The sequence below is a fragment of the Schistocerca gregaria genome, chromosome 3 (genome assembly GCF_023897955.1).
Source record: "Schistocerca gregaria isolate iqSchGreg1 chromosome 3, iqSchGreg1.2, whole genome shotgun sequence".
Lineage (NCBI taxonomy): Eukaryota > Metazoa > Arthropoda > Insecta > Orthoptera > Acrididae > Schistocerca > Schistocerca gregaria.
The window spans coordinates 608,277,101-608,289,751 of NC_064922.1; the positions used below are offsets into that span (position 1 = coordinate 608,277,101).

Below are 12,651 nucleotides of genomic sequence, written 5' to 3' on the forward strand. Positions count from 1 at the left end.
AAGCAGTTGAATGGAATGGACAGTGTCTTGAAAAGAGGATATAAGATGAACACCTGGGACAGCAGTTTTTAACACTGGCGTCTGCTACTGCTATACCATAACCTTAATGTTGGAAGCAGATCGTAAAATGGAACTATCTCATTAAAGCAGTTATGGTATAAAGCAACAGAGCAGTGTTACCCTCTGAAAGAAATTTTGTTGTGTTGACCGCGATGTACCTAACGGAGGTGGCTTATCGGAAGTGAAAGTCAGAATTACGTAAATATTTAAACAATAACAAGCAATAATTTACCTATCCACACTGTTCAAAGAACAAAGAAAACGGTCGCCAGCCTAATTAGGCATGAGAATGATTGACATTCTTGTCCAAGAAAATAGGTATGAGCAACTGTAACGGACAAACACAACCTATACTTTGCCACACGAGAGCGCAATGAGCTCTGGGGCCTGCATATGTTAACTTAGGTTGGAGCTGATAGTTAGAGCAGAACAAACTATTTGCATGAATATAACAGATAACGATACACACTACTATCTTCAGGGCTTAGTCAAACTGAATGGTCTCAATAACGTTACTATTAATATCCTCTGTAAAATCGTAAATTGGACATGGGTTCAATATTACTTTTCAAACATATTCCTATCTGACATGAAATATGGATATGGTTCACAGCAAAATTAGTTATTGTGCATAGATTAAGTCTCTCCGTACTAAACACCTTCCTACTTAGAATGAAAATTCAATGGAGTTCACTAACAAATTACTTCTCAGTGCCCTTTGTATAAAGAAGTTACTCTTTTCATAGATAGTAGTCTTTCTATTAGTCGTTATCTAGCATGAGCACAACAGACAAACTGTGGATCCTTTTAAACCATTAATATGCACTTTTAATACACAAGAGGAACCCAATATTGTACATAATTTGACTTGAATAGCAAGAGTAATTGAAACTTTCTATAATTAAGTAGCTTTGTGCGTTTCAACTACTTTCAATGGAGGCGGGCCCTTAATCTTGACCACTGTAGTAGAGCAAACTAAACACATTTTCAGTACGCTAGAGAAACAAGCCCTTAACAAGCATGAACATGTAACTTTCAACAATAATAGTTCTCAACTTTTACTGCAGTAGAAAACAACTTGACGTGGTTACAAGACATAGCTCACCTTTGGCAACAAAATATTAATAAGCAGTTTTAACAGAAAATTTATTTTCAGCGAGAATCATTTACATATTACTCAGTTCTGCTACATTTACTTTAACTTCGTTTCTTCTTACAATCTTCAAGTGCCATTAATTAGTAAAACACTGGGCTTTAATGTTCTTTCAATGACACTCAGCTATCACTTTAGCATGGGAAGGACCCTAAGTGGAAATGTGACAGAGGATAAATCAAGGTAAGTTTTCATAAATAGTCACCTTGTAATTGCAGGCAAATAAATCATCCACATGTGCTGATACTTCACTGTACATTTCTACAATTCCTTGTTCCCTTTTCAGTGATTGCGCAGTGTGGTGGCGAGTGCATGTCGGTGGGTGGATTTGCAGGAACAAATGCTGGACTCTGTCATTTCTTGGTGGCGATGATAGATACCAATTTCAGAATAGTTCCAGCTCTTTATCCATCCACCCATGGCATTAGCACCTTGAAAAATGGCACCAAAAGCCTCTCTCAGCACCAGCACAATACACAACTTGTACATGAGCAGTTGACAGTTTCGTAGCTCGTCCCCGAATGACTCTTGGTTTCACCTTTCTATCCATGCCCGCCACATTTTGCGCTCGCTACATGCTTGCGTTCCCGAGGGGAACCACAGCTCTTTTTATATACAAAATAACTAAGAACCGTAAGTAAAGGTCAGCAGTTTACATAACAGCAAACAATCACTTTAAACAAAACATATCATTTGCACATATTGGTAATTCTACACAAAATTATTTAAATAAAATTATTCAATTTTAAAGACAACCAAAGAGATTATGTGAGAAAGACAAAATATATCATTTGCTCATATTGTGCATATTACAGAGATTACACTTCATTACAGTATCGAATTAATCATACACTAATTACAGAAGTTCAACGATGGGATGTTTAACAAAACAGAAAGCTAAATGAATCAACAAAAGGTATGTAGTGTCTAAGCTATGGTGTTACAAGTTGAACAGAATGGACAGTGTCTTGAAAGGAGGATATACGGTTAACACTTAAATATATACTCGACATTGACAAATTTCTCAGAAACGTTTTCTTCCGAAACCCTTTTCTTCCCATTGCTAGTCTACATTTTATATTCTCCTTACTACATTCCATTATCCTTGTTTTGCTATTGTTGTGTTCTTCTTATATCCTAATTTCAAGACACTGTCCTTTTCCTACTATCGAATTCCAATCCCCCATGACTATTGAATTTCGTCTCCCTTAACTGCCTGAATAATATTTTTTACAAAATCTCCTCCTCATCTGCGAAGCTAGTTGGCATACGAACTTCTATTACTGTAGTGGATGTGGGCTTCGTGTCTGTCTTGGCTACAATAACTTGTTCACTATGCTGTTCATAGTAGCTTATCCGCGTTCCTATTTTTTATTCATTACTAAAACTACTCTTGCATTATTCCTTTTTGATTTTGTATTTATAATCTTGTATTCACCTGACCAGAAGTCCTGTTCCTCCTGTCACCGAACTTCACTAATTCTCAGTGTATCTAACTTTAACCTAATTATTCCCCTTTTTAGATTTTGTGACCTACCTGCCAGATTAAGAGACCTGACATTCCACGCTCCGTTCCGTAGAACGCCAGTTTTGTTTCTCCTGATAACGATGTACTCCTGGGTAATCCCCGCCCGAAGATCCGAATGGGGGGCTATTTTACCTCCGGAATATTTTATTTAAGAGGATGCCATCATCATTTAACCATACAGTAGAGCTGCATGCCCTCGAGTAAAATTACGGCTGAAGTTTCTTTTTGCTTTCAGCCATTCGCAGTACCAGCACAGCAAGGCCGTTTTGGCTGATGTTATAAGGCCAGATCATTTAATCATCCAAACTGTTGCCCCTGCAACTATTGGAAAGGCTGCTGCAGCTCTTCAGGAACCACATGTTGTCTGACCTCTCAACACATACACCTCCGTTGTGGTTGCACTTACGGTCCTGCTATCTGTATCGTTGAGGCACGCAAGCCTCCCCACTAATGGCAAAGTCGATGGTTCATGGGGGAGGAGGATATCGCAATCATCAAACTCGAGAATACCGATCGTTTGTAAAACGCTTCGTCCCGAACTCGTGCCACAACGAGAAAGCCCGAATGATATATTCGTAACATTCCTCATATGTCAGAAAAGGTTTGAGATGTCGAAACAATATTTTGGCAAATGATAGTACGCAAAGAGGAGAATATTTTTTCATATGATTAACAGGCAAAGCTTCCATATCTAACCAATATTCAAGTTACTACAGATTTGTCCAATAACGTCATTTTTAAGGTCCATAGATTAGCTGATGTATCGAGAGGTTTTACAGGTTCCTAGAAATCAGAAGCAGTGTTCCAGACATTGCTCTAACATTCAAAATAAGATTCACAAATGTTGTGAGTATTGCGGAGTCAACTGCTACAGTGCTATAGGGTTGCCACCAGCCACCTACATGCGAACGCATTTTTCTAAATACCGATTTCCCAACTGCAGTCAGTGGTGTTGAGAGAAAACACATTCGTCTAAAATTCTGGTACAGTGTTTTATAGTTACAAAATTTTTCATTCTATTGTAATGTAAGCTATTGCAAATCCTTAGCGGAAATTCGTTATAATCAATGATGGGGAACGTGGAAAAGAAAGGGAAGGTGGTATATCTAATTCTTCTTGTGAATTTTGCTTGATGCAGGAAGGGGAGCTTAACATACTGCCAAACTTTCCACTACATACATCGGTTAGATTGCCTTTTGTATTCACTGGAGATCAGATCTACCCATTGTTGAGGCATTTTATCAGATATTACAGTCAAGGAGTTTTAGATTCATGGAATGAATATTTCAACAAAGCTTTTCGGTATCACAACGAATAACAGAATGTGCTTTTGGAATAATGAGCGCTAAGTCGAGCATATTTTGGGAGCCAATTGAAACTTCACTAGAATTTGCTGACGACACTGTTAAATATACATGTTCTCCACAGCACTGTCATTGACCTAACAGGGTTCCTGAGGGTCGAAGAGCAACATACAATGGACGTCAAGCGCTCTACACAAGGCACGTATAAGACGGGACGAAACTTTAAGAGACGTTCAAACGAAGCTATCCAAATGAGACAGTTTTGAAAACATTTTCTCACATAATAAACGCAATTTTCAGTTATTCTACTTCAGATTTATTATCGCCTCTCGTTTTAAGACAAAGAAAGATATAAGAGGTGTTCTGAACTTAAAGTGTGTAATTCTGATGCCACTTCTCGCGTCCGTCGTAATTTAATATATTATTATTATTATTATTATTATTATTGCCGACTTACGTGGTGGGCCTGAATAAAAATGATATTTCATTCAAATTTGATTTACGATTAAATGCTTTCCTGAAGTTCTCCTTTTTAACAGTATTAATCTTAAATTATTTGTTATGTTAAGGAACGTTAGACTCATGAATCTTAAAACATGAGCATATAAGTTGAACTTATGGAGAAAAATTAATATTATGTTAATAGCGGGCGAGTTTTTCGCTTCCGTTAATTTTTCATAAGTTAATATCGCCACGCAATGGCGTCGTTGGCTGCATCGGCCGCTGCGATTGTTGAACTGTAAATTACTTGAATGCTGGTTAATTCAAGGAAGGCGGACATGAAATCGGGATCACCTCTTACAAATTAAAAGTGCACAATAATATTAAATGAATATATTATATGCTTAACTCATACAAATATGCTTACATTTGCCAGCACTCGCAAGATGTCCGTTTACACACAACCAAGACAATAGAAGAAGTGAAGACAACTAAAAAATTAACAAAAGAGCGTGTCTTGTCCTCTCTTTCGGTCATTTTGTTATATTTCTTTGCACTCGAAACTTACACAGAGAAATTATTACTTTACGGGTACATTATAAAAAAATATGTATCATTCAAGTTTTAAATGTCTCTTCTTTATAAATACTGTTTTTTAAGTGCTATCTTATTATCTCACTGGGGACGCTATATACTTCGTCACATAACTTGTCCAAAATAATCAGTATGCGATAATAGTTGTTTTTCTGGTCCCATAAAGGACCCGAAGTAAATACAGTTGCTATCGAAGCTCCCGCTGACATTACTTTCTCAGCAGTACAACGAATGAAACACAAGCGCCCAGACTTCTACCCGCAGCGACAGTCGAATGCTGCCGGTGTTACCCGACTGCATCCGGAGTCAATCGATCGCACTGGTCTCGGAGCTCACATATCGCTCCTCTGCTCACCTCATCTCACTGTTTTGATGGTGCCGCGCCACTCCACTGTAACCTCAGCCATAAATGAAACATGTACAGAAATCGAAGATTGAAAAGACAAGTGAGATATTATCGATGTTGCTTATCCTTTACAGCATCGCTTTTTATCTTTTTCCCACATAAAGTTCGATAATCGAAGTTTTCAGTGGTTCGAAATGGTCACTCCTGACAATACCCTCCTCTCCGGTGAACAGTCGCCGTCGAGGTCTACGTTCCATCTCCCGTAATGCTGCCAAGTCTCAGCTGCACTAACAGGAAGACTATATTTCTATAGTTGATCATGAGAAAACAAGAGACATGAGAACTCATGTTTCTCTCGCTCGGTATGTAAATAGAACAGGATACCACTGTTGTGAAACTGTGTTTCTCCTGGCGTATAAGCGTTCAAAGAATTTAATTAACAGCAGCCGGGTGACGTCTTTGACAATCGCCGTTAATTGGACTGGTGCACATCCCGTCATTTTCAAGGCACAATTTCAAAGAGAGAGCACTGTGCAAGGATATTAAAAACCTCAGTATGCGAGGCTACGCTGACCGAGGCTACGCTGCTGGCTTACGCAGAAAGATAACGTGCACACTGTTAACAGCTGAAGGCACCTCACAGACGAAAATGACTGACTTCAGGAATTATCAACAGTGCATATTAATTGCTGACAGGTGAGCCAGTAACATTAACCCTGTTTTTTTGACTAGCGAGAGAGTAAGATTCCAATCAGAACTTATAGGAAAACTTCCGTCACTTGCTAATTTAATCCCAACTGCTTTTTTAATAAAGTTATCCCTATAGTTGGAAGTGAAAGCCAGAATCTCTGTGTCATAGTATGATGTATGAGAAACAAAGATTCTGGTGAGCTCTTGCAGCTATTGCGACAGTGTTTTCAAGGAAACGCCAACGCCCCTCGTATATAAACTGAGGTGGCAAAAGTCATGGGATAACTTCGAACCTAGACCTCCTTTTGATCTCTGTAGTGCAGCAGCTCGACGTGGCATGGACTCATCAAGTCGTTGGAAGCCCCCTGCAAAAATATTGAGCCATGCTGCCTTTATAGCAGTCCGTAATTGCGAAAGTGTTGCCAGTACAGGATTCTGTGCACATAATGACCTCTTTGGTTATGTCCTATACATGTTCAATGGGATTCAGATTAGGCGATCTGTGTGGCCAAATCATTCTCTCGAACTGTCCAGTTTGTTCTTCAAACCAGTCGCGAATGATTGTGGCCTCATGGCATGGCGCACTGTCATCCAAAAAATTTGCATGGTTATTTTGGAACATGAACTCCGTGAACGGCAGTTAATGACCTCGAAGTAGCCGCAAAAGACCATTTTCAGTCAATGATCCACGTAAACACTGTCCACGCCATGAAGGAGCCACCACGAGGTTACACAGAGCCTAGTTGACAACTTAAGTCCACGGCTTCGTGGGTCTACACCACACTCGAAACCTACTATCAGCTCTTACCAATTGAAATCGGGATTCATGTGACATGGCCATGGCTTTTCAATCATCTAGGGTCTAACTGATATGGCCACAAGCCCAGGAGAGGCGCTACAAGCGATGTCGTCTGCTGCCATAGCGAATTAACGCCAAATTTCCCCACTCTGTCCTAACCAATACGTTCGTTTGTCGTAAGTCCCACACTGATTTCTGCAGTTATTTCACACAGTGTTGCTTGTCTGTTAGCACTACATAAAAGCCACTGCTCTCGGTCGTTAAGTGAAGGCCGTCGGTCACTGCGTTGTCCGTGGTGAGAGGTAATGCCTGAAATGTGATATTCTCAGTACACTCGATGCGCTGTGGATCTCGAAATATTGAATTTTCTAACGATTTCCGTAATGGAGTGTCTACACCAACTACCATTCCAAGTTAAAAGTCTGTTAATTCCCATCGTGCAGCCACAACCAGGTCAGGAACCTTTCCTGTGTACAAACGACGGCACCGCCTCTACATTCCTCTTTTATACCTTATGTATGCTATACTACCGCCCTCTGACCACATGCCCCTCCATATCGGCATCCGGTGACTGTTACGGGCTGAGGATGACACAGTGGCCAGACGGTACCGTCGGGTCTTCAAGGGCTGTTCGGACGGTGTTTGTTTTGTTTAGGGTGAAACACTCATTCAATGCAGCTCTTCACGCTACTTTATCCTGTGCAAATTTCTCCACCTCTGAATAAGTACTGCACCGCACATCCATTTGAACCTTCATGCTGTACTCGTCTCTTCGTCTCCTCTGGAATTTTCTCCCAAAAATTCCCTCCAATGCTAAACTGAAGATTATTTAATGCCACACAATGTGTCCCATCACCGACTCCTTCTTTTGCACAAGTGACGCCACAAATCTGGTTTCTCTGGAGTTCTGTTCAGTACTTCATTAGTTATCTGACGTACCATCTACTCGTCAGCTCTCTTCTGCTGAACCACATATTAAAAATTTCTGTTCTCTTCTTTTATGAATCACTTATCGTCCACTTTTATTTTAGTACAAGGCTACATTCCAGCTTCTAAACAGATTTCTTAACACTGAAATTTATATTCCATGATAACAAATGTCTGTTGTTCAGAAATGCCTTTCTTGCCATTGGCAGTCTACATTTTATAGACTCTCTACTTCACTCATCAGTCACCTGACTGCCCAAACAGCAGAGTCGATCAACTCTACTTTTAGTGGATTGTTTCGTAATATAATCTTCTCAGCGATGCTGAGTTTAAGTCGACTACATTCCGTTGCCCTTCTTTTACTTTTGTTAATGATCTTACATCCTCGTTTCGCGCCACTGTCCATTGCGCTCAACTGTACTTCTATCTCCTTTGCTGTCTCTGCAGAATTACAATGTCGTCGTAAACCTCGAAGTTTTTATTTCTCCTCTTTTTCTTTTATTTATTTTCCAATTTTTTATGGCTTCCTGTACTGCTTGCTCATTCTACAGATTGAGCAACATCTGAGATACGCTACAAACCATTATTTTGCTTTTAACGACGATGTAGACGTAGACTTCCTTATAGAATTTGGTGCAAGAAACCCCGTTACGTTACACTTTTAATAACTTTACTTATGTCTTGACCACACTTTTACTTTTGCATCAGCCTTCCGCGTTTCGACTCTCCGCCATTGTAAGAGGCATTGCTATGCCATTGCAAACTTGTTTACACTTGTCTCGAGCTCGAGAATATTGACGTAATACAATGTATCTAATGTTTTTATTTGACTGATATAGCAATGCCTTTGAAAATGACGTGAAGTCGGAACACGTAAGGTTGATGGAAAAATAAAAGTGTGGTCAAGACTTAAGTAAAGTTATCGTCTGTTAGCATTTTCATGTAAACTGCAGCAGTTAAGTTGGTCACAGGAAGCAACGCCGCTCTTTCCACTCGGCTCTATTTGTCCGGTTAGCTTTTGAATGATCTCACACGCTCTTCGCTGTCGCTCAGCCAACGCCAGATGTCTTGCTGCATTTGTACTATCGCTGTACGGTATTTTCTTCTCTCTCCCTCTCGTTATCCGACGCTTTTATTTACTTGTGATTTCCATCAGTCAGTTATCAGAGGCATATGTGCCGGATTAATTTTTGTATTCAAGTTCTTTGGAATCCGCCCCCATTGCTACCCATTTCATTTTCATTCAGCATGCTTTATTTTCATGTTGCTTAAAGACAATAATAATAATGGTAATGATAAAAATGCATTTGGGATGAGATAGTGTTATGTTTGCAATTCATAATATAACGGTTCTCAGATTAAGAATCAGATCTCAATTTTTATACCACACTGATATTTTGCCTCATTTTTTTCAGCTACCACTCCTAGTTCACCCTTTTAATATCCCTATCATGTATCACCCTGAACAGTACACTCCGAATGGACGTGTCATTGCCAAGTGACTTACAGGGGGTGTTGGAAATATCCCAGTGACCTAACAGCCAAACCATCATACCATAATACCAACTTAACGTTTATGTGGATTTTTAAGGACTGCCCTGCGGGACCGGTCGTCTCTCAACGAATCCTAATACGCTACACTCGACAGCGGAAGGACTGCCTCTATCACTATAACTTTGACAGTATGGGCAACCTTGTATTGTGTAATACGCATTCTTGCTGCCTATTACGTCATAATGTTGTAGTCCGGCGTATTTGAACGATTCCTGCAGTTGACATTGCGACGTGTGATGTCCAGGCAATTTCAGTTTCAGCTCTAGACTACAAGGCACGGACTTATACACTGGAATGTACTGTGCAGAGTGCCGCATGATGAAACAAGGTCGCTAGCTTAGGTAGCATGTATTTGTGAACATACATTCCACACTTGCTATTTATTTCTCATATGTATGGCAATCTTGTCAGTGGTTTGGTTCCATTGCTTAAAATCATTCTGTGTACGTACAATGAAAAGTAACTGACCACGTCATACTTTCGTGGGCTGCACCATACATTATTTCCGCGTCTGCGGTTCGCTATCCGTTACAAACACATTCTGATTTTTGCAGTCGACAAGTCCTCAATCCAGTTTTCTACTCAACTACACACACCATACATATAGGACCATGACGTGAAGCTTGATCCCGCCCACAACGAGTATTCGAACTGACTGCGTCCTATGTGAGTATCAGCGCATTGCTGACCTTGGCAACGGATTCAGATCTCGTTTGACTGCTGAACTCTTTCACTATATGAATGTCTTTTGGCAACAATGTGACTCTTCTCAAGGAGTTCATATTTATGCTGATTTGCAGTACGCGTTTTGTCGGTATCATCGCTGTTTGCCTTTTCTGTGATCATCAATACGACATTTGATTTTCTGTATTTTGCTGTCATAGATCTGCAAGGAACATTACATTGGAACGTTTTATTTGCAGGTATACGGTTGACATGTCCTCCATGACAACCTTCGCTTCACTGGTCCTGCTGTTGTCTCTGGCAGGCCGAATGACAAACTCAGCCAGGATTCTGGGCATCATCCCCTCGGCCTCCATCAGCCACCAGCTGCCATTCCGACTTATAGCTCTGGAGCTCGTCAGGAGAGGCCACCAGGTCACGCTCATGACCACTGATCCCATAAGAGTAAGTACCTAGTTGACTAATCAGAAGTAGATGATAACACACAAAGCTGTGACAATTAGAGTAGCATCTTCTTTTGACATGGACTGAGGACATTATGCTAGTTACCTAAGTTAACATCGTATAATTGTCTTCATTAAAATCTCTCTTACCATCAGTTGTTTTCTTAATAGGCTTTACTGCAGGTAGCTTTCTCAGTGTAAATTCAATTACCAATGAATTATGCAAAAAATTGAAAAAGACAGATTTTTAACCCCCACGATGAGACACAACTTACAGTGCTACGCCCGCTGATTGCTGCTTCATCGTCCTTCCAAGTATGACCTTCTTGGACGAGGAGGGATACTCCTTGTAGTACATCACTGTTTTGGCTGTTAATTCTATTTTATTTTTTATTAATTTATCAGGTTCCATGGGACAACGTGAGCTGAAATTAGTTGGTCATGGAACATTTCTGTTCACAGCTTACAGACCGCTAATTAGAGAAAGTATAAACAAAAGAAACTGAGCAATTGATAAACCACAAATAAAAAACACGTTACAGAAAAAAATTCTCTCAGAATATAAGAATCGTGGCATAAGAAAGCCTTGAGCTTCGGTTTGGCTTGGGATTTACCACTCAATTTTCTCTTGAAAATGACACCTGCTGAATAATGTACACCTCCTTGAAGAATACTTACAGGAAGAGTTACAAAGTGAAAATCGTTTTTCCATCTAGTGTTTATAGCATGAATGTTACACTTTCTTCTGAATGAGAAATATCGTCAGATTTGTCAACTTTTGAAAGAGGATGTGCTTCTTCTCTTGATCCGCTTCTTCTCTTTAAAGGAGTTCTGCAGTTGTCTTCCCGATCCTGATGGATCCTGCCGAAAGGGTCAGTTGAGATGGTACCTCTGAAATGTTACTGTTTCCATCCCCAGTGGTCTACAGACATGGAAAGCTCCCTGTAAGATTATACAAATCAAGAGAACAGCATCACACAACGAAGAATTGCTTATTAAGTGTAAATTTCTAAAAGTGGCCAATTAGTCATTAAAGTACGCATACGGTGCTCCGCATGGGCATATTAGTAGCAGCATCCATCAAACTACTAAAGGAAATTAATGGTCACTATAACGATAATATTTATTGCAAAAGACGTCAAATTATTTATCTACTCAATCACGAACACAGACAATTAATAAGTTGACAAGGCATTGTAAATATGAACTATAACCATAGGACAGGTGGATAGGTACATAAGGAACGAAACTGTGCTGCAAATATGGAGAACGATTGCAGAAAAGGTTAATGAGTTAGAGAAAGGTTCCAGAAAATTACGAACAAACTCTAGTATCTCTCCAAATGCATGGTGGGTGCAACTAGCTGGCTGTGAAGGTTGGGTCAGCAAAACGGAATCTTTACTTCTCTTACACCTCATCTCGGTGAATGCAAGTCCAGCCCACGCTTACCACCCTACAGATGTCAAAGGGCAGAAGACGTCTGGATCACAGCCTGCCGGCCGGAGTGGCCGAGCGGTTCTAGGCGCTTCAGTCTGGAACCGCGCGACCGCTACGGTAGCAGGTTCGAATCCTGCCTCGGGCATGGATGTGCGTGATGTCCTTAGGTTAGATAGGTTTAAGTAGTTCTAAGTTCTAGGGTACTGATGACCTCAGAAGTTAAGTCCCATAGTGCTCAGAGTCATTTGAACCATCAGAGCCCGATAATTCTAAATTCAGCACGGCCTATGTGCGCTGATATAAGATGGAGACATCTCACCTTGCAGGTCTCTGCAGTACCTTATATGACACACAGGCGACAAGTGTTCTCTTATTTTACTCTCCAAAATGTAGCTGGTTATACCAATCGCACCAGCCAAGAGCAACAGACCTTGCGAGCTCTGAACAATTATAAATTAATAAACTAAGTTAACAATTTCCCATTCTTGCAAATATTTCGTCATGGTTAGTCACTGAGGTGTATTTCTTCCTTCGTGTGGTGAAGAAGGCAGAAAGATTCTCCCACTAAATGACAGATTTTCACTCATAGCCTTTCAGAAGTATGCACGTACATACAGCGTGGACTCTCCCTTTTAACAAAATAATTACTAGGAGCCAACCAGAGAACTCCTTGCTAATATTGGCCTCATCT

General features: G+C 40.3%; 1 protein-coding gene across 1 annotated transcript in view; it reads left to right on the plus strand.

Annotated features, from left to right (window-relative positions):
* LOC126354860 (UDP-glycosyltransferase UGT5-like) overlaps nt 1-12,651 on the plus strand; it is a 67,997-nt gene that overhangs the window by 14,036 nt on the left and 41,310 nt on the right. The window contains exon 2 of the mRNA XM_050004849.1: nt 10,320-10,524. Within this exon, the coding sequence (XP_049860806.1) occupies nt 10,333-10,524 (192 nt within the window). The 5' untranslated portion in view covers nt 10,320-10,332. The remainder of the gene's footprint in view (nt 1-10,319; nt 10,525-12,651) is intronic.